The 23,265-nt window shown below is 43.7% G+C and overlaps 1 protein-coding gene across 1 annotated transcript in view; it reads left to right on the forward strand.

Moving 5' to 3' along the window:
* Positions 1-3,052: 3,052 nt before the first annotated feature.
* SLC3A1 (solute carrier family 3 member 1) overlaps positions 3,053-23,265 on the forward strand; it is a 30,865-nt gene continuing 10,652 nt past the window's right edge. Inside the window, exons 1-4 of the mRNA XM_012804033.1 lie at positions 3,053-3,554; positions 6,788-6,967; positions 7,514-7,668; positions 12,487-12,612. Of these exons, the coding sequence (XP_012659487.1) occupies positions 3,125-3,554; positions 6,788-6,967; positions 7,514-7,668; positions 12,487-12,612 (891 nt within the window). The 5' untranslated portion in view covers positions 3,053-3,124. The remainder of the gene's footprint in view (positions 3,555-6,787; positions 6,968-7,513; positions 7,669-12,486; positions 12,613-23,265) is intronic.

The following is a 23,265-nucleotide window of genomic DNA, read 5'->3' on the forward strand; positions in this document are numbered from 1 at the left end:
TATCTTAAACTTTTCTATTCAATACAATAATGTGAATTTTTTTCCCATGTCATTAAAAAATCTCTGAAAATATGTTTGCCTCTTAAAGTGCTGGGATTGTAGGTATGAGCTGGCACACCCTTTTAGCTTTATTTGCTTTTCAGAATAGCTAGGCTGTTATCTAGCTGCCTAAATAATCTTTCTTTTTCTCTGTGATTTGAAATGTTACCTTTACCTATTTTAGAATTTCTTACATATTCCCTTATATTGTAGTCTATTTTTGGTGACTCCAATATGTTTAACTGATCTCTTGACCTATCTATTCTCACCTCTTTATTTTTAGGGAGTTTTTGTTTTAAATTCCAGAAGGGGTAGCCTCACTTTATTACCTTAAAATAAATGTTAAAGCTCATGATACACATTGCCAAATTACTTGCAAGGATTACTGTCTGTTTATACTGGACCCTTGCCAGCGCTACTATCTTCTTTTTTCTTTTTTTTTTTGAGACAGAGTCTCTCTCTGTTGCCCCAGGCTAGAGTGCCATGGCATCAGCCTAACTCACAGCAACCTCAAACTCCTACGCTCCTGATCCTCTTATCTCAGCCTCCTGATTAGTTGAGACCACAGGCACCTGCTACAATGCCTGGCTAATTTTTCTATTTTTAGTAGAGATGGGGTCTCTCTCTTGCTCAAGCAATCTACCCACCTCAGACTCCCAGAGTGCTAGGGTTGATTACAGGTGTGGGCCGCTGCACCCGGCCAAGCTCTACTATCTTTTAAAAAATTCTTTGCTAATGTGATTGAAAGTGCTTATTTATTTTTCTGATATTAGTATTTGTGTGAAATATCTGTTTATATTCTTTTTTAAAGTTTCCTACTGACATTTATATTTTAAAATTGATAAAAAATTTCATATGTGGGTACATAATGTCTAACAATATACACGTCCCTTTAGTGTTAAAGACAAGTTCTTTGGTATATTTATTATAAATACATTTCCCAATTTATCTTATGAGGTGAGACAATTAAGTTTGCAAACTCATTATAGAAAAAGTGCTACATAACTCATTGCTGAGTATCACTTGGGTCACCACATGGCCAGCAGGAGTACTTTGAAGGTGACAGCATACTCTCCAATGAGTGTGTTTTGTAATATAATGAATTTGAATTTGAAGGTTTATCCAATCAATTCAACCAATCTTCTTTTATAATTCCTTTTATTATTAAAAAAAAATCCTCCCAATGTAAGGGTATATGGCACACCTCCTGGGTGAAGGGCTCTGCTACCACTTGGATTTCACCTAATAAAATGAACAATGTGACCTAATCATTTGTACCCTCATATAAATCTGAAATTTAAAAGATCCTCCCACCAGAGACCAGATCATTATTCTAGGTTGTTCTTAAAATGCTTGTACTTTGCATGTTCTGAAAGTTCAAAGTATCATTGATGTTGTTAAATAAACTGTGGAGAAGAGGATATGTAATACTTCTGCCACGAAGATACGGTGCTGTGAGGTGGGATTTTCTCTGAATTAATATGATTGTCCATTTAGAATTTAAGGTTTGTCATTAAAGGTTTTTTAATAATTTAAAATTATTATTATTATTATTTTTTTTTGAGACAGAGCCTCAAGCTGTCCCCCTGGGTAGAGTGCCGTGGCATTACAGCTCACAGCAACCTCCAACTCCTGGGCTCAAGCAAGTCTCCTGCCTCCGCCTCCCAAGTAGCTGGGACCACAGGCGCCCGCCACAACGCCCCGCTATTTTTTGGTTGCAGCCGTCATTGTTGTTTTGGCAGGTCCGGGCTGGGGATTCGAACCCACCACCTTAGGTGTACGTGGCTGGCGCCTTAGCCAGTTGAGCTATAGGCGCCGAGCCTAAAATTATTTTAAAACTATGAAATTTTTGTCCATTGTTTTTCTTCCCCAAATAGTAACTCAACTTCAAGAATCAGCCCTGAGAGTGGCCCCTGTGGCTCAAAGGAGTAGGGTACTGGCCCCATATGCCAGCGGTGGTGGTTTCAAACCCAGCCCTGGCCAAAAACTGCAAAAAAAAAAAAAAAGAATCAGCCCTGAAGTAAAAATTTTCATTATGTATTTCAGAGATAGAACAATAATAAGAAACAAAAATAAAGGATTCAATGTGCATAATTAGTAACGAATGATTGAAGAGGCCAGTCATTTGGATGTGTTCAATGAGCCGGCTGTTGGAATCTGCTCATTTAAATTTGGCCACGATCAATCAAGTAGCTCATTCCTCTGTACACTGCTTCTAAGTCAGTCTACAAAACAAAACAAAACAAAACAAAAAAAAAACAACAGTAAGATTAGGGACTCAGATAACTTTCTTCATTTAAAGAAAAAAAAGATCTCATTATCTGATCAAATGATTCATAGAGCTGTGTAAGTGCTGCTGATCAAATGGAAATCACGAATCATTACATTCTTTTAAGGTTTGAAAATCTCCTAGGAAATCACCTCTAACTTTAATGCAGTTTTCTCAGACTCGCAAATGTATTCTACGCTAATTTGTGATTGAACAATTCGTTAGTGGTAGTTTTAACTGTTTACTGCTAGTAAGGCACTTAAACGTGCTTTTCCCCTCCCCGCCTTCATTTGTTTGTTTGCTTGTTTGCCTGGCTTATTTCACTTAGCACAGTGCTTTCAAGGTTCATCCATGTTGTAGCATATGTCAGATTTCCAGTCCTCTTTAAGACTAGATTCCATTGTATGTGTACAACACATTTCGTTTATCCATTCATCTACTGATGGACATTGGTGTTGTTTCCACCTTTCCACTACTGTGAATAATGCTGCTATGAACGCTGGAGTATTCAACAAAGCAACATCTTACATTACAATGGAACCATGCCTCTTTGTTCTGTTTCTCTCCTCTGCCCCACTCCACTCTGGAACCCAACCCTCTCATTATTGTTACTGTAACTAAAGCAGTTTCACAGATGTGAAGAGAATTTCTTTTAAACCCCCTTTACCTTTAACCTTTATTCCTTGGCTGGACTTTGTCCAGCCAGGTTTATTTATAAACCACGCAAAGCTCATTAACAAGAACAAGCATTCAGCAAGCCACATTTCCACCTGCGTTCCTGTAGGAAGGCACTCCGAAGGGGTGAGCTGATGAGACATGGCTGAGGACGAAAGCAAGAGAGACTCTATCAAGATGAGTACGGAGGGATGTCGGATAAACAACGGATTCGTCCAAAATGAAGACAACCTAGAGCAGGACCCAGATCCAGGCAGCTCAGCAGACAGCCTGCAGCACGGTGCAGTGGGTGTCACGGGCTCCGGGGAGCCTGACTTCCAGGGTGTCCAGCCCTACGCAGGGATGCCCAAGGAAGTGCTGTTCCAGTTCTCGGGCCAGGCCCGCTACCGGGTGCCCCGGGAGGTCCTCTTCTGGCTCACTGTAGCTTCTGTGCTTGTGCTCATTGGGATCACCATAGCCATCATCATCATCTCTCCAAAGTGTCTTGACTGGTGGCAGGAGGGGCCCATGTACCAGATCTACCCGAGGTCTTTCAAGGACAGTAACAAGGATGGGAACGGAGATCTGAAAGGTGCGTAACCTGCGGTAGCTCAGGGAGACAGCCAGGATGAGGCTGGTTTATTGCTCTCTCGTTCCTTGAAACCAAATCCTGCCTGGATCGTTCCCTAAGCACATTCCAGTATGACTGGTCATGCTCAGTTTCTTTTTGTTTATGATATTAAAAAGAAATTACTCAGTAGGACCTAGCAGTTCTTCTACTTGATAAAAGGCTATTTGCTGCCCGCCTCAGAGCCAAATGAGTTGCTTAATTGATTGCCTACTAAGTACGTTGGCTTGTTTGGATATCAAGTCTACTTCTTGGTAGGACGAGTTTTCCCCTAAAATTCATTTCCTGCTTCTATGCACTTTGTAGCTGACTGTGTCCGAGTGACAGCTAGAATTGCTTTCCCAGGCTATGATGTGGGTAGTTTGGCCGTGTGGCTGAGAGCTTATTAGTGAGTACAGCATAAAAAATATGTTAGAAAAAATGATGTGATGTCTTTAAAAGGCATATGGGCTGAATGTTAACATTTAAGTCCCAAGAAATGAAGGGAAGGATAAAAACCATAGTGTATGTTCATTGTTACTTGAATTAAGGATTGTTTAAAACAAAGTTCATGTTAATAGCAAACAGTAGTGAAAACTAAGCCGGATGCGGGGGCGCTCTGCAATCCCAGCTACGCAGGAGGCTGAAGTGGAGCCTTGTTTGAGTCTAGACTGGACAATATAGTGAGAACTGATCTCTGGGGGAAAAGGTGAAAAATTACTTTTTAAAAGCTAATCATTCCTCGGGGAGTTATGTGTAGAGAATGTTTAAAGTGTATTGCTCAAAGGAGCATACTGCTAAGACGGAAGTGATGCGAGGCATACGGGGATGGTCCTGAGCCAATTTGTTGGTATGGTTACCCTAATTAAAGGGCAACAGTACGAAACAAACTAATAAGCTAATGTTTTCCAATAATAATTGGTTTGAAGAAAATAAAACAGAATGATGGCAGCGTGGGAAATAGGAATGGGTTGAATCTTTTAGACATTATCTTTTACATCTTTTAAACGTTACAAATGAACTCTTAAAACCACCAACTTTCCTTCATAACAAAAAGAGGCTTTCTTTTACACACGCATTTTCTCTTTTTAACATCCACCTGCATTGTCCCTAATTGAAGAATAATAGCTCTGTCCTTCAAGGTGGAGTTCAAACCCATTTGCCTTCTTTCATCTTTGTGAAATCTCCCCCATCAGAGCACGGGCTCCCTCCCCGGACTCCGGTGCTTTCCACTGTGTCTCTAGCACCCTTTGATCCCGCCTTGTAACATAGCTAAGTGGCTTCCGTTCCCCCTGCCACATGACCTTAGCACCCGCTGCCTTTTTTACAGTGACTGCTTAGCAAAAGTGCTGTTTTAACTGAATAGACTGAAAATCTCTAAATCCAGAGATAATCTGTCCACTTCCTGGCACTGCCTTCCTAATCTCTTTCTAGATAGACCAAAAATTCTAATACACATGGCAGTTTCTAATCAGATCTAACCTTTGTCATTTCCAATAACTTTTCCTTGAAGGACTGTTACTTCCTGTAGTCAGTAGTCTTTGGGGGTTGAGGGGGTTTCATTGTTATTATTATCATGAAGAAACCATCTCAGGCTTCAGTTTGGTTTCGGTGATTGCCTTCCTCCCCTGGAGTGTGGGGCCGGGATCTCTTGTGTACTTTGTGCCTGTCTATTCTTAAGCTAGGTTGTGCTACTGTTCTGGCTTAGATCAAAACCCTTTGTTGCCTGATGATACCCTGTAAGATCTCACAGCCATAGTCTGGGGAAAATGGGGCACAGAGAGGGCAAAAATAAGCATGTTATGGGGAAGAGCTTAGATCCCAGGGGTCTGGTGACTTGCTGCTTTGGTCTTACTGACCTTCACTTGCTATGTGGACCCTGAAAGTCTCTGATGCTAGGAAGCCACATGGAGATCACACAGAAAGGTGCTGGAGATCGAATACTTGACTCAAGTCTCTGAATCTGCTTTTAGCATTCTGAACCAGAAGCAAAAACACACTATCTGCTAATCATCCCACCAAGTTCAAACACAAAGAGTTTCACTTCCACAGCTCTTCTCAGCCAAACCTAAACTTCTCTTTTGTGTAAATTCTTGGCTTCCTCTGTAAGTGAGCAAGGGAAAAGGTTCAAATTCAGTTGGTGCAAAGCCTGAGAGTAAAACAAAAAGCCCCTCAAATGTTGGCAGGAACGCACCTTCCAGCTCCTTGTTGCAGCCCCTCGTTGTATGGCTTCCCTAGTCTGTAGGTAACTTTTGTCACCCCTTTTTAGACATGCCCTGTGTATCTGGTTCTCTCCTTTCCATTTCTGGAAGCCCTTCACTCTGACCCCCTTGCCCATGCCCTCCTGTGACCTTCTCTCTCCCTGTCCTCTCAGGGCCTTCCTCTGCCCCAGGCAGTCAGAGCTAGCCCCTGTCTGTCCTGCAAGCTCTTTCTTGGCCCTTCCATAGCTCTTCCTCTAGTCTGGTGTCATCCCATTCCTGCCTGTCTACGTTTGCTGGACCAACACTGTCCACCGGAAAGGTGATATGAGCCACTTATAGAATTATACATTTTCTGGCAGCCACATTAAGGAAAGGAAAAAAAAACATGTGAAATTAATTTTAATAAATTTTGTTCAATCCCATATATCCATGTATCATTTCAATGAGTAATCAGTATAAAAATAGCAATGGGATATTTTTCATTCTTTCTTTTTGTACTGGGTCTTCAAAATCTGGTGTGTGTTTTTCTCCTACAGCACATCTCAGTCCAGGCTAGTCACATGGCAAGGGACTACTAGACTGGGTAGTGCGGCTTAGACCATGTGACCGTTGGGGTTGGGGCATGTGTTACTCTGCTTTTGTTACTTGACACTTAGCCTCACACTTGGCCTAGACTAAGGGCTCAGAAACCATGCAAAGTAACAATACTGTGGCCTTGGCTTTAAATATTAAATATGAACAAGTTGCAGATTTTAAAAAGGCTAACCATCTGTGTTAAAGGTCACCATTTATTGCCAGATGACTAATTTGATGTTAAGTGTAGAGCTAGACCCTGCTGTTTGAAGTTTACTTATATTTGACAAAATCCCAAATACACGGGGTAGCCGTAAAATTCATGTGTAATTTAAAATAGTAACTTTATGGCCACCCTGTATCTTAGGCATATTTGCTAAATTTTTAATTCTTTAATTAAAATGAATAAACAGATTTACTCAAGACCTTGACTTGTTCTTTCAGGTATTCAAGATAAATTGGACTACATCACAACTTTAAATGCAAAGACTATTTGGATTACTTCATTTTATAAATCATCCCTTAAAGATTTCAGATATGGTATTGACGACTTCCAAGAAATTGATCCCATTTTTGGAACAATGAAAGATTTTGAGAATCTGGTTGCAGCCATACATAATAAAGGTACATTAAATGGGAAGTGGATGGGATGGGGGTGAGGGTTGAGAAAGGCACGTCTCCAAATGCTTAAAGCATTTTTTCCCCTTAACTGTAATGTGTTACTCTTTTTAAAAAAAATAGAAATGGGCTTGGTGCCTGTGGCTCAAGTGGCTAAGGCACCAGCCACATACATCCAAGGTGGCAGGTTCGAATCTAGCCTGGGCCCGCCAAACAACAATGATGGCTGCAACCAAAAAATAGGCGTTGTGGTGGGTGCCTGTGGTCCCAGCTACTTGGGAGGCTGAGGCAGGAGACTAGCGTGAGCCCAGGAGTTGGAGGTTGCTGTGAGCTGTGATGCCACAGCACTCTACCCAGGGGGACAGCTTGAGGCTCTGTCTCAAAAAAAATAGAAATGTATCTTACTATCTTGCCCAGGCTGGTCTCAACCTCCTGGCGATTCTCCTGCTTTGGCCTCCCAAAGTGCTGGGATTACAAGCGTGTGCACATGCCACATTGTATAATATTCTAATACAGCCTTTTCCTAATATTTGAAATGTTTTCACTCATCAGGTTTAAAATTAATAATTGATTTCATACCAAACCACACCAGTGATAAACATGATTGGTTTCAATTGAGTCGGACACGGACAGGGAAATATACTGATTATTATATCTGGCATGACTGTACCCGTGAAAATGGCACAACCATACCACCCAACAACTGGGTAAGTAGCAACTTGCCTGATTTACAAAGGGAAGAGGGGCAGCCCTGCAATGACTAAATTAACTGATTATAAAGCCCCGTTAAGGAAAAACATTAATGGATATAATTTATGGACAAGTGGAAAATTTTACCAAAGAAATAGAAATAAGCTATCCAGGCCTCCAAATATTATTTAGACTTTTGACTTCATTGTCCAGCTGGAGTGTTCTAGAAAATTAAAAACTATGCTCTCTCCTAGCCCCTTCTTGCCTCCTTCCTTCACTTACCACCCCATCCAACCTAGATTCCATGTCTCATTAGTTCAGTAACTGTGTTCCTACTAGCCTGATTCCTTTGTCTTTCTGACTTTCTGTCTGACAAAACTCGAGCTATAAATAAAACCAAATCATCGACTCTCTCTTTGCGGCACGTTGGTACCTGAGCCTCTCGAGACATCACATGTTGATCGTCTGCTCCTGCGCTGACCCATTCACCCTTTTTCAGAACTTTGCTAACTCCGCCTGACCAACGTACCCTTCTTCTTTCTCTTCAGACATCCTTCCTGCCTCAGCAAGCCTGCCTGCCTTCTTCCCCACCTTCCTATTCACTTTTATAACAGAGGCCAAGTTCTTCCTGTTGGGGGTGGCCCGACACATTTGGGGTGATCACATTTAGCAAATAAAAATGGAGGGTGCTCAGTTAAATCTGAATTTCGGATAAACAGCCCACAATTTTTTTAGCATAACATATTGCATGGGCCATGCTTATACTAAAAACTTATGCATTATTTATCTGGAATTCAGATTTGACTGAGCATCCTGTATTTGCCCGGTGACTCTGCTCTGTCCCAGCCCAGCTCACTACCTGCTCTGGCTGCGTTCTCTGTTTTCTTTGGAGCCTTTTGCTCTGGATTGTCACTCCCCATGCCAGTCCCTCCTTTTCTCTTCTTGACCTTCTCCATCAACACTTCAACAGGTTTGCCCCTGGGCATCAACTTTTAGATGACCAAGGACACAGGTTTCAAGCTGACAGTGTGACCCTTTCATCCAGCCTCCTGTCCCCAGGTTCAGTCAATGGTGCCATCACGCAGCTTGAGAAACAGGCCAGCAGCAGGGCCTGGCAGTTTTACCTCTTTAAATTTTTGTTCAATCATTCACTCATTAAATTGATGACGATATTAGCAAACATTTACTAAATGCTTACTATGTGCCAGGCTCCATGCTAAGTGTTTGAATTCATGAGTCATTAATCCCCTCTATGATCCTGTGAGTTGGGTGTAATTCCCTTTGCAGACAGGCGAACTGAGGTCACATGGCTACTGCATGAAAGGCTAAGGAGTGGATCTGGTCAGTCCACATCCATAGTCTGCTTTTAAAAATCGCTGCCCGTACCTCAAACCATATCCTCTCTTGCCTGGAGGACAGTCGCAGTAGCCTCTTTTGTCCTCTAACTTTTCCATCCTTGTCTACTGCAGTCGGGTTGAGTTTTCTAAGGTGATAGATCATACACACAAAGATATCTGGACTGTGTGCCTGGTGGATAAACACTTTGTGGTATAAACCTGTGATGAAGTACTCAGCGGTGAAGAGGAAGAACCATTGGTACCTGTGACAGCATGGATGAATCTCAGGATAATCATGCTGAGTGACAGAAGCCAGACAAAAATAGAGCACCTACTGTACCATCCCAGTCACATGAAATTCTAGAAGGTGCCAACTAAGTACAGTGACAGGAGGCAGAGTAAGGGTTGTTCAGGGATGGGAGGGATGCAGACAGGGGTGGGACAAAGGGATTCCAAAAGACCAGGAGGATGGATTTGCTATCTTGATTATAGTAATTGTTTTATGAGTGTATATATGTCAAAACTAGTCACATTCTATACTTTAAATGTGTGCATTTTACTGTATTCAATTATACCTAAATAAAACTGTTTAAATATATATGTATCTAAGCTGGAGAATATAATAATATAGTGGACATCAATGAATGTGACTCCTCCGCCCCTCAAGTAAGAACTTAAACATTATCAGAACTGTTCACACCACCTAGGACTCCTCCCCTGTCCCTTTCCCACACTCGCTCTTGGAGGCAACCACCACCTTGGAGTTTGGATTTTCCTAAGTCCTTGCCTTTTGTTTTGACTATACTGAATATACTATATAGTTTTTAAAAATTCACTTCTTGAGCTGGGCCCACTGGCACATACCTGTAATTCCAGCTCCTTGGGAGGCCGAGGCAGGAGGATCACTTGAGCCCAGGAGTTGGAGGCTGCAGTGAGCTATGGTTGCACCCATGAGGACTCCAGCTTGGGCAACACAGCAAGACCCAGATACGAAAAAAATTTTACTTTTTCGTTTTTCCTGTTTTGAACTCTATGATAATTGTCATGCTATCTATAGTCTTCTGTAACTAGCTTTTTATTGTTTCTAAGATTTATTCATGTAGTTTCAGGTAGTTATGGTTTATACATTTTCATAGGACTCCTCCCAAGGAGCTGGAATTACAGGTATGTACAGCACTCTATCAAGGGTGATAAATTGAGACTCTGTAATATTTCATTGTGTGCCCAATACATGATTTGGTACCTGTGACAGCTCTTCAGTTGACAGGCACTTGAGCTGTTTCCACTTTTTTACTATTACTAACAATGTCAATTTAAACACTCTCATTAATCTATCTTGGGGCACATGTGCAGGGGTTCCTTTAAGGTCAATGGGCAGGAGTGACACCACTGCAGGATACCGCATGCTCAGCTCTACAAGATAATGTCAAATTGGTGATCAAAGTGGTTGTACTAACTGATATTCCCTCTAGCAGTATATGAAATACATATTCTCATAATTCTTGGTATTGCTGGACCTTATAATTTTTGAGTGAACATAAAATAGTATCACACTGAGGTTTAATTTCACACTTATCTAATTACTGATGATTTATCTAATCACTAATGTGGTAATGAAATTACTCATACTGTTGAATATCTTATTATGTGTGTGTGTGTGTATATATATATATATTTAGAAACAAAGTCTCACTTTATTGCCCCTGATAGAGTGCCATGGCATCACAGCTCACAGCAACCTCCAACTCCTGGGTTTAGGCAATTCTCTTGCCTCAGCCACCCAAGTAGCTGGGACTATAGGTGCCTGCCACAACGCCCAGCTATTTTTTTGTTGCAGTTTGGCCAGGGCCAGGTTTGAACCTGCCACCTTTGGTATATGGGGCCAGCGCCCTATTCACTGAGCCGCAGGTGCCACCCTATTTTTTTTTTTTTTTGGAGACAGAGCCTTAAGCTATCCCTCTGAGTAGAGTGCTGTGCCATTACAGCTCACAGCAACCTCCAACTCCTGGGCTCAAGCGAGTCTCTTGCCTCAGCCTCCCAAGTAGCTGGGACCACAGGTGCCTGCCACAATGCCCAGCTATTTTTTGGTTGCAGCCGTCATTGTTGTTTTGGTGGGCCCGAGCTGGATTCAAACCCGCCACCTTAGGTGTATGTGGTTGGCAGTTTGGCCACTTGAGCCACAGGTGCCAAGCCAGAGACCCAATCTTACTATGTCACCCTTGGTAGCATGCTGTGGTGTCACAGCTCACAGCGACCTCCAACTCCTGGGCCTAGGCGATTCTCTTGCCTCAGACTCCTGAGTAGCTGGGACTGCAGGCGCCTGCCACAACACCCGGGTATTTTTTTGTTGCAGTTTGGCTGGGGCCGGGTTCGAACCCATCACCCCTGGTATATAGGGCTGGTGCCCTACCCACTGAGCCACAGGCTCTGCCCACTGTTGAATATCTTTTTATACATTTGTTCATTTGTGCTTCCATTTCTGTGAAATACCTCTTTATGGTTTCTTTCCCCAGTTCTTTGGCTTGTTTGTCCCTTTGAAATTGCTTTCCGGATTTCTTTTTATATTCTGGATGCTGATCTTTTATTGGTCATATATACTATAAATAATTTATGCTCGTTCGGGTCCTGGGGGGCCATGTGGTGAACCGTTGAGGGCACATTTCCCTGAAAGGCAGCAGCTACTACGTGGCATCAGCCTGATGTTGCCCTGGCAGTGTGGACCCAGGGTGACCAAATCTTCTAACTCTAAAGAAAGAAATTTATGCATAATCCCCCAGTTTTAAAATGTTTTCCAGATATTCTTCTTAGTATGAAATGGACAAAAGGCCTACGGCAGAGCCCCAACAAACTCTCCCACTTAAGGGCCCACAGAGTAGACTAAGAAGGAAGGGCCAAAGATGTGTGAGCCAACCAGGGAACACGTGTCGTGTGTCCCTCTCCAGGGACCTGAGCATGTCTAGAAAGGATGGATCCAACATGGCTGGGTACCAGGACTCAAAGTGGCTAGATTTTTATTCCTGGAGATTAGTAGAGTTTTAAAGTGATTTATTCTAATAATTTTCTGGGGATATATTTTATTTATTTATTTATTTATTTTTTGCAGTTGTCATTGCTGTTTAGCTGGCCCAGGTGGTGTTAGAACTCATCAGCCTAGATGTATGTGGCCAGTGCCCTACCCACTGAGCTACAGGCGCTGCCAAGGGGGATACATTTTAAATACTATTTGAACATGAGCTCGAACACCAATGGAATGTGTCTTTCTCCCAAATTGACTATTTACAAAAGTAAATTTCCAAACCATGTTTATGAGGTACTAGGCCAATAAGGGGTATCTGAGGGGGGTTGTTAACTTAGCCTAGTACTTTCCCCACAAGGAAAACTTTCAGGATTAGCCACTCTGCTGCAGGGAGCCTGGGATGGCAAGGATCATGTCTTTGTGGGCAGTACTATCAATGAATAATGCTGCATAACTGATGTGCTGTTTCCTTTGTTTGCTAGTTAAGTGTCTATGGAAACTCCAGTTGGGACTTTGACGACGTGCGAAACCAATGCTATTTCCATCAGTTTACAAAAGAGCAACCTGATTTAAATTTCCGCAATCCTGCCGTTCAAGCAGAAATAAAAGTGAGTATATCTATCCACACAGACGTCTCCATTAATGCAGGCTTAGGTGCTTATTTGGAATACTTTATATTTAACAATAATTGTTCAATAGTGTAAAATTCCAGGATCAAGGTTTCTGATGCAATTACAGACATTCAGATGTGTCGGTGGCTCCTTCCCTCATCTAGCCCAGAGTACTCTAAGTAGAAGGGGTCAGAAACACCTGCTGCCCCCTCTCCAGGTTGCCCCTCTGCCTTGTGACAGTGAGCTAGTGCAGGGAGGTGGATCAGATTGTGGCCTTTGGGGTCTGTCTCTTGCACGTGCAGTGGGCTTCTAGGTGAATTATCTGGCTTTCTGTGCTCAGATTCCTTGTTTATGAAACACAGTTGATGATAATAGTTGTCTCGTAGGGCCCTTCAGAAGATTAGATGAGATAACCCATGCAGAACATTTCTGTTCATTCAGTAAATATTAACATAGTGCCTACTCCGTGCCAAGCCCTATTCTAAGCACTGGGAATGCAGCAGTGAGTAAAAGAAGGCCTGCCCTCCAGGAAGAAGTCTCCAGAATATAGAGGGGAAAGTGGACAGCTAACCCCTAGATAGTTAGGGTCACATGGTGGTGAATGCTCAGGGGAAGGGGCATGGGAGTGCCAGGGAGAAGTTGGTGCTTAGAAGACACCCCTATGATGAGAAGGTGGTGTTTTGACAAAGAGCCGAAGTGTGAAACTGTGGCTACCTGGGGGGAAAGAACTGCAGGCAGAAAGAAAAGCAGAGGTTGAGTGGCGCCTGTGGCTCAAAAGAGTAGGGCACCGGCCCCATATACTGGAGGTGACGGGTTCAAACCCAGCCTGGCCAAAAAACTGCCAAAAAAAAAAAAAAAAAGGAAAAGCAAAGGTCTCAAGGTGAGATTGTGGTCCATGGCCCACATGTAGGGTTGCCAGATTTAGCAAATAAAAATACAGGACACCCAGTTAAATTTTAAATTGCAGATGAGCAATGAATAAGTTGGTATTTGAGGCATCTACCAAAAAATTGTTGCTTGCTTACCTGAAATTATAGTGTAACTGGGTGTCCTGGATTCTGTCTGGCAGCCTTACCAGGGAGCTGAAGCCCAGGAAGTAAGAGGTAGGGGCTGGTCACACGGGCGTTGGGTGCTGTTGGAAGGTCCCTCTGTGGACAGGTTTCCCACAGCAACCCAGGTCAGCTCCAGTGGGCTCGCTCATGTGGTGGGAGCAGTTCTAACAACACAGTTCACAAGAAACTTGGGCCATTTTGTTTTCATTCTTGCTGCTGGTACAGCAGTTGATGGTCAGGCATGGGCAGGAATTTTGTGGCCGGGGTTGAGGGAGTGCTGTGTGGGAAGTAGCTGGAGAGGAGACAGAACAGGGAGCCATGGGTGCCTTCCTGCAGCTCACCCTGTCAGCCACATAGTCATAAGGGACACCTAGAACCCTCAGCTTATTTTTGTTTTGCTTTGAAATAACAATTTTATTGAGATGCAATTCACATGACAAAATTTGCCCCCTTCATGTGTGTAACTTAGTGCTTTTAGTATTCCCGGCCTTATGCAACCATCACCACTAACTTCAGATCACTTTCATCGTCTCAGAAAGAAAGGCCCTGCTCACAGGCAGTCACTCCCCGCGGAGTGCTCCCTGGCTCTCAGCAAGCACTAATCTACTTCCTGTCTTCATGGTTTTGCCTGTTCTGGACATTTCATACGAATGGAATCATTTTAGATCTATGTGTATGTCTGTGATAGATGTTGATGTCTCTGTTTCACTATTTGAGAAACTGCCAAACTACTTTCCAAAGCAGCTGCAATGTGTAAGGCTTACAATTTCTCTACATTTTCACCAATACTCGTTCCCTCTGTATTTTTTATTATAGTCATCCTCGTGGCTAGGAAGTGGTATCTCACCGTTATGACTTGCATTTCCCAAGTGGCTAATAATGCTGAGTATCCTTTCTTGTGATTATAGTTCATTTGTATATTTGAATTGCAGCAATATACATCCAAATCCTTTGACCATTTTTAAATAGGGTTATCTTTTTATTATAGGGCTTATATTCTGGATATATGATTTGCAAAGACTTTTCTTCTGTTCTATGGGTTTTCTTTTTACTTTCTCGTTGGTATCCTTCGAAGCAGAAGAGTTTTTAATTTTGATGGTGTCCAATTATATATTTTTCTTTTTTCTTTTTTCTTTTTTTTGAGACAGAATCTCAAGCTGTCACCTTGGGTAGAGTGCCGTTGTGTCACAGCTCACAGCAACCTCAGACTCGTGGGCTTAAGCGATTCTGTTGCCTCAGCCTCCCAAGTAGCTGGGACTATAGGTGCCCACCACAACGCCTGGCTATTTTTTTGTTGTTGTTGTTTCAGTTATTGTTGTTTTAGCAGGCCCCGGCCAGGTTGGAACCCACCAGCCCCGGTGTATGTGACTGGTGCCCTACGCACTGAGCTATGGGCTCTGCCCTATTTTTCTTTTGTTGTCTGTTTTTAGTGGCATATTTAAGAACCATTGCCTAATCTAAGATCATGAAGATTTGCTTCTGTGTTTTCTTCTGAGAGTTTCATAGTTTTAGTGCTTACATTTTAGGTGCTTTGGATCCATTTTTTGTTAATTTCTATGTATGGTATGAGGATGCGAAGTTCCACTTCATTCTTTTGCACATGGTTATCCAGTTATCCCAGCAACATGTGTTTTAAAGTACTGTTTTCCCTCACTGAATTGTCTTGCAAGTCTTGTTAAAAACCAATCCTCCTCCCCATCCCACTCCCAGCAAGCACTTATCTCTGCAATAGAGTTAAGCAGGTTAATAATTTGAAACCCACAGAGTTATCCCTGCAGCATGTGTTTCAAAATACTATTTCCCCTCCATTGAATTGTCTTGCAAGTCTTGTTGAAAACCAATCAGCCATAATATGGATATACAGCTTGGCACCCGAAGCTCAGTGGTTAGGGTGCCGGCCACATACACCAGGGCAGGCAGGTTCAAACCCGGCCTGGGCCTGCTAAAGCAACAATGATGACAACTGCAACAAAAAATAGCCGGGTATTGTGGTGGGTGCCTGTAGTCCCAGCTACTTGGGAGGCTGAGGCAAGAGAATCGTTTAAGCCCAAGAGTTGGGGGTTGCTGTGAGCTATGACATCATGGCATTCTACCGAGGGTGACATAGTGTGACTCTGTCTCAAAAAAAAGGGGGGAGAAATTTATGGATTTACTTCTGAACTCTCAATTCTGTTCCATTCATCTATATGTCTATTCTTACATCAGTACTACACATTGTCTGAATTACTATGGCTTTGTGGCAAATTTTGAAGTCTGGAAGAGTCTTACAACTTTGTTCTTCTTCTTTTTTGCAGTTTTTGGCTGGGGCTGGGTTTGAACCTACCACCTCTGGTATATGGGACTGGTGCCCTCCTCCTTTGAGCCACAGGTGCCGTCCCCCTGTTCTTCTTTTTTAATATTGTTTCATTTTTAACACTAAGTCCTTGTGTTTCCATGTGAATGTTTGAATCAGATTGTCAATTTCTGCAAAATAGTTTGCTGGAATTTTGATGGGGATGGCATTGACTCTGTGGGTCAGTTTGGAGAGTATGGCCATATTATATATAGTAAGTCTTCCTATCCATGAACATGGGATGTTATGTTCTTTAATTTCTGTAACATGTTCTTTAATTTCTGTAACAATCAGTACAAGTCTTGTACCTCTGTGAAATTTAAACCTTTGGACTCCATAGTCTTAAGACTATTTTTACTGTATATGTTTGATGTTACCAGAATTTAGATGAATCACATTGGGATTTGTTCTAGAACAAGCACCATGAGTGAGGGCAGACTTGTCTCCGTGGGGGTGGGGTGAGTAGTGGTAGACATCGTCAGCAGGCTAACTTGGGGCTAGTTTTAAACTTCTCTGTTGTGGGGGTGTGGACTTCTCTTCTCCATCTCAAAGCTCATTTAAACACTCACACCTCCCATTCCCCACACACTTATCAGGCACTTACAATGAGCTAAATGCCATTACCTGGATCACTGAATGCTCAGAACAAGCCTAACTTAAGACATTTTTATGATCATTTTACAAAGAAGGAAATGGAGGCCTAGATAGGTAAAGTCACCCTCCTGGAGGGTGATGGGGCAAGATTCAAATCCAGACACTGGGATTTGAGTCCATGTCTTAACTACAATCTCACTCCTACTTTGAGGCAAGCTACATCTCTTTCTCTCTCTGTGCTTTACTTTTTCTGCAGTTTTTTCAAGGGGGTTTTCAACTATAAATTCGTAAATGTGAGTATAAGCCATGCAGTTTGTCAGGTAGTGGATTTTTCCAGGCTCCTTGTGGCAATGACGATGGGCTGTCAGGAGATGTTTAGACAAGTGTGGTAAATTTTGCCCAGTTATGCCAGCCAGTACTTTAATTCTTTTCTTACTAACCCAGCTGTACTCTTCAGGTATCTCCAAGTGATCTCATGTGATGACTCATTACTGCCTCTGGTTGAGAGGTTAGACATTATTTGCAAGGCTGGTTTAGAAGATTTACTATTAGAAGTAATTAGGACATTCTGAGAAGCTGGGCGGAGATGCTCTTTGCTCCTGGGAAGGGACTTTCACATGGAGGAGAATTGTGACACCCTCCTCCTCCCCATCCCACTCCCAGCAGCACTTATCTCTGAACTAGAGTTAAGCAGGTTAATAATTTGAAACCCAGAGAGTTTGTGGGGAGGAGGCACATGGAATGACTCTTGCGTGCGCACCAGTTTGCACTCTGGGAGGCTGAGCTGTCTTGCTCCCTCCAGATTTTAGTTTACCTGCGAGGCGGAAGGCTGGTATGTGAGACCATCAACATAGAGCACCTGTCTCCTGTTTCTCCTCCTCTTCCCATTGGCCATCCAGGATCTGCTCTGCCTTGGGGTTCAGTGCTTTCAGCTAGAAAAGGCTTGGGGGGTGAGTGTTTTCAGCTAGAGAAGCCTTCTTCTAGGAGTTGGGGGCTTGCATTTGGATTGTATTTTATACTTTCCCATTCATTTTGATTTTTACTTGGACTCGAAATCCTTTATTTGAGAAAACTGACGCACAGAGAGGTGAAGTGAGCCAGGGAGTTAGCAGAATAGCTAGGAAGAGATTCCAGTGAGCCGACCCTTTATCTGGGGCCCAGTGTGATCCAGGACCTGCCATGTGGGAATGCAAAACCCTAGAGAGTAAGTAAGTTCCCTGTGGAGTCACTGCTCACAGCAGCTGGGAAGAAGCCAAGATGCCCTCCTTTCACCTCCTCTAGCCCCTATCTTTCAGATGCAACTCAAAGCATGAGTGTAGGCTTTGTCCCGATCCTACTGAGCACAGACTCTTGGAGGCAAGCAGCTCAATTCAAAATATAATTTACTCACTACCTGCTTTATAAATCAGCTCTGTGCTTGATAATAACTGTGCCATTTACTGCATCACTTTATATGCCAGGAGCTTTATTATAATCGTTCACTCTCTTAACACGTATTGTGCGATGACCACATGCTAGGGGTGTGGTTGGTAAGACATGGTGTAGCTGTCCTTGGGCTTATATTCTGGAGAGGGAGGTGGACCACAGGTAGTTATAATAAAGTGTGCTCGGTGGTCATGACATAGGCACCCATAGGGCAAGTACTTCTCCTGGACATGTTTGCAGAAGAAGCAAGAGCTGAGTGAGGAGGCCTGGGTGGGAGTATGGCAGGCAGAGGAGAGATCATGGCGTATGAGAGGTGGTGGGAGTTGTCCAGTATGGCTGGGGTGTGATATATGGCGAGGACCAGTAACCCAATGACGCTAGAGAGGTCAGCAGGGGCCAGGTCATGAGCAATATTGAAGGCCCTGGGAAGGATTCGGGTTTAATAGGCTTTAGGCAGGGACATGATATATGATTTTTATTTTGAAAAATCCATCCAGTTTTAGAGACGGGGTTTGAGTAGGGCAGGATTTGAGGCAGAGAGCCCAGGAAGGAGGATGGTACAGTAATCCTCCCAGTATTCCCTGGGACAGGAAAGAAATGCTGGTGCCCTTGGAGCAGAGAGGGTGGAAAATCACCAGGACTTAGAGAGGCACCCAGTATGACTCCCAGTTTTCAGACTGGAATACTGGGTTGGAGGTGGTGTCCATTTACTAAGATGGGGGAGACAAAGGAAGAGGAAGGGGGATGTCGTAGTTAAGCAGAGTTTGAGTTCAGATGTCTGTGAGGCATCCACGTGTTCTGTGGATAGCTGGCTACAGGGACACAGAGCTCAGGGCAGGCCTTGGTCTGGAGATAAACCTTTGGGATTTGTTAACCTGGAGGATGCCTACAGAGCTCAGGTGAGCCAGTTGTTGTCACGTGGGAATGAGGGCCAGGTGTGGGCACAGCTTCCAATTAAAAGAATAGAGGGCGTCAGTGGAGCAAACGTGCCAGGGCACCATGCGGTTCCCGTTCTGGTGCCATCACTGACCAGGCGTATGACCTCACTGAAGCCACTTCGTGTTCACTGATAAGACAGAACAACAATGGTACCTACTTACCTCATGGGGCTGTTTGAAGATGAAATAATTTAATCGAGAGTACTTAGTACCACGTGCTTTTTGTTATGGAAGTATGTGTTAAAGAATGAGTATGTGGACGCCTCAGTGAATAAACACTGAAGGGAAATGAAATGGCCAGAGAGGGAGCAAGACGGAGTCCCAGGGAACAGCAAAGCAAGGAGTGCCACACCAAGGAGCTGAGGGGTATGAGTATTTCAAGAAGAGGAGATTAGTCAGCAGTGCCCAGTGATCAGGTAACATGAAGACTGCAGGGTCAACAGACTGTAGCAGCAACATCCTGAAAAGCAGGTACTATTTCATTGACGAGAAGATGGAGCTGGAAGTGGAAGAGCGGGGGTGGTGCCCACATGGTCAGATTCCCAAGCCCTTGATGCTGCTGTTCTGCCTGGCTTCTGGATGAGCAGGCAAAGGATTTTTCCAAGATTTCTGAACAGTAGCGGGGACCGTTTTCCTTCTTTTGCGTATCAGCAGAGTTTTCCCTGTACTTCTGAAATATCTTATCCTTTCTCATTCCTTTTTGAGAGGGACAACCTGAGGTTTATGTTGCTTTCAAAAGGCTGTCTTACACTGGAGCAGAGTGTAATAGAAAAACACTGAGTTTTTCTATTTCCCAAATGTGGCTTTTTATGTAAATGGGCCTAATAACTTCAGCCATCTCAGAAGCAAACCAAATTCAGGTTTCACGAATTTGGATATTATTAATGTTGACTTGATTCCTTTTTTAAAAAAACTCAGAGCAAGCTCGGCGCCTGTGGCTCAAGCGGCTAAGGCGCCAGCCACATACACCTAAGGTGGTGGGTTCGAATCCCCAGCCCGGGCCCACCAAACAACAATGATGGCTGCAACCAAAAAATGGCCAGGCGTTGTGGCGGGCGCCTGTAGTCCCAGCTACTTGGGAGGCAGAGGCAGGAGACTCGCTTGAGCCCAGGAGTTGGAGGTTGCTATGAGCATGATGCCATGGTACTCTACCCAGGGGGACAGCTTGAGGCTCCATCTCAAAAAAAAAAAAAAAACAAAAAACTCAGAGCAGTAAGTTGTTTAAGGAGAAAAGAATTAAGTGATGCCCAGTGAAAAAAACAGGACTGTGTGGTGTCCTGGGAGTTAGGAATCGGGGACACAGTGTACAGTCGCCCCAGAATCCACAGCACCTACCTATGTGGGTCACCAGACCTAGCGAAACCAAGCTCTGTGCCTGTTTTTGCATCTGGCACCCTGGGAGAGCTCTATTGGCGTAAAGAGGTCAATGATTAAAATCTGGAACTCCCCTTTCTCCTGGGGAATAAATAGCATGAAGCTAACGTTTTTTCAAAGGGTATACCTTGGATCATCTGGGTGATAATCTAAATTAACAGTATTTAAAATGGTGCTCAGAAAATATCCATCAGCTTTTGCTGTTTTGTCTTATCAAACAGGGATACTATCTTCTATACCAGAACCATAAACTTTCTCTGGGGTACCTATTTCTCATTTTTAATGTCAGGTTAATACTTAGCAATGCTGAGATCCGGAACTGAAGAATAGTGATGACTTCACTGTAGGAAACCAGTGCCCGAAAGCTTACTGTTTACAACAGCAAGGCGCTTAATGTTTTCCCAGGTTGTCAGAGGTTGCTTGGATGCCTTCAGCTGTTTGTACTCTGCCTGGACCAGTGTGTAGGTTTGTAAAGAATGGGGCCACCTGAGAGTGGACTGGGGTTAGAGTCTGAAGCCTGTTCAAATCTAGGGCCTTGTTTGTACTCTTTCTAGAGAACAAAATTAGGTGGAGAAAATTCAGCATTTATTTAGAATGAGAAAAGAAGGGAAGTTGGAAGGCGCTGAATGAAGTGAGCCGCCTTGAAGCCTACGCTAGTTAACTTCGTAGTAGTAAGTTGGCTCCTGAAGCCACCGAGAGCCCGGTCCACCAATGTGCCCTCCACGCACAAGGACTTGCGTGTTTCTTCTTGAGCCCCGTCACTAACAAGCTCCCTCACTTTGTGTTCTAGGGCTATGCACTGCTCCCAGGGCAAATCCTGCTAAACTTGATTACAGCTGGCCTGTAGCTGGAACTCAAATGCTTGTTGAATCGCATGAAAGTAGTAAGAGGTAAAGAGGCTAGGAAGAACCAATCTGGGGGTTTCATGCCCCCAAGAAAAATTCCATTGCTAGAGGTAGCTTGAGTCATTTGGGTCACCTGTATCCACACAGAGGCTTATCAGCCCCACAGCCTGCTTTTAATATCAAAAATTGGTTCAAGTTTTGCAAAATCTCAGTTTAAAGGGTACTGACATCAGCAGTGTTAACTCCTGCATTTAGTCTTTGCCGCCTTTGACTTGCAGTGTGGAGACCTCCACATTCACAGGCAGAGGCAAGAAAAACATCAAATACATCATTTGTGGGATAGCATCTGTGGCTCTGTTCCCTCCAAAGGTGAAAATTGGCTGTTTAACTAAATACAGATGGTTCTTATCTAAAGCGATAGCTTTAAGATGTTCCATTCAGCAAGGGATGAGCTGACTAGATAGTGGAGAGAGCTGCTGTCCTTTGCAGAGGGGCACGGTGTGTCAGGTGCGGGAATAGTCCCAGCTGGGAGAGGCTGGGTTAAGGGTTGAGAGTTGATGCCCAGGCCTTTGGCTTTTTTTTTTTTTCAATTTCCTTTTTTTTAAAAATAGGGTCTTGCTCTTTTGCCCTGTCTAGAGTGCAGTGGTACCATCATAGCTCACTGCTGCCTTGAACTCCCTGCTTTTCAGGGCCACCTGATCCTCTTAGCCACTCTGGTGAAGGCCAGGCCAGTCTCTGCCTCCATGCTTTGCTCACACTGTCCTCATCTCATGAGGCCATCTCACCAAATTTAGGCGCTAGCACTTCCTCTCTGGCTGTGCCCAGCCATGTTAATCAGATCTTCTTGGACCTCCAGTGTCCCAGCAGATGGAGGCGTCTTTTCTGTGGCGAAGGATCATGACCTGACCTGTGTTATTAAGTGACCCTCTCCTGTCTTATGTGACCTGAGCTATTTCAGGTTCAATTCTTCGTTCTCCCATTCCACAGTTGGTTCACTCATTCCAGATGCTGTGTGAGAAGCAAGGGGAAGAGGAGTAAAAGCCATGGTCTACACCCAGGAACCTCCCAGCTCGGTTGAAGGCTTACGGGTTTGACTTGAACCAAGTGTGTCTGGGCTCTGGTTTTGCTGCAGTCACATACATTGCAGGAACCAGGATAAAGCCACTTAGGAAACACTGTCTTTAGGCCAATGACTCCCCAATTCCATCTCTAACCACAATGTGGCTAAGGTCCAGATTTAACAAGACCCCGGCCTGCTCAACATTTCCTCCTGCATGTTCAGAAGACACCTCCAGCTTGGTGTGTCTAAGACAGAATGTTCCATTTTTCTTCATCAATCAAGTCTCAGCTCCATCAATTACAGAGGCCACTTGGGCCATGTTGGCAATAGCCTCACTTCCGTTTTTCTCCCCATTCTCTAGGCCTGTGAGCTGCACCCCCACAGCAGATTCCACAACTGACCATTCTTGCCACCCCACCACCAGCTCCCACCCCAAACCGCCACAGTAGGCTCCTACAGGGACTCCCTGATTACACCCTTTGGCCTTAATCTATTCTTTTTTTTTTTTTATAACAACTTTTTTTGTTTGTTTTGAGATTCACATACCAGTAAATTCATCCAAAGTATACAAATTTCTTTTAGTAAGCTGAGAGTTGTACATTACCAGAACCTAATATGCAAACTTTCTCATTACCCCCAATCACCATCAGTCCTCACCACCCCCTTTGTCGTCATCCCCTCTTCACTAATTCACCTTGACTCTGTAGATTTGCCTACTCTGGACGTTTCGTATGAATGGAATCACGCAGTATTTCTCCTCCTATGCCTGCTTTCATGTAGCAGAATGTTTTTGGGAGCCATCTCTGTTGTAGTGTGCATCAGTGCTTTATCCCTTTTTATGACCAAATCATGTCCGTTGTATGAATATACCATTGGGCTTGTTTCTCCTTTTTTGACTATTAATGCTGCTGTGAACATCTGGGTACAAGTTTTTTCACTTCTCTCGGGTGTATGTTATACCTGTGCATAGAATCGCTGGTCTTATGCAGCTTGTTTCCCCTTGGAGGAACTGCCCGACTGTATAGTTTAT

This window comes from Otolemur garnettii, unplaced genomic scaffold (genome assembly GCF_000181295.1).
Source record: "Otolemur garnettii isolate 467f Iridium unplaced genomic scaffold, OtoGar3 scaffold00024, whole genome shotgun sequence".
Classification (NCBI taxonomy): domain Eukaryota; kingdom Metazoa; phylum Chordata; class Mammalia; order Primates; family Galagidae; genus Otolemur; species Otolemur garnettii.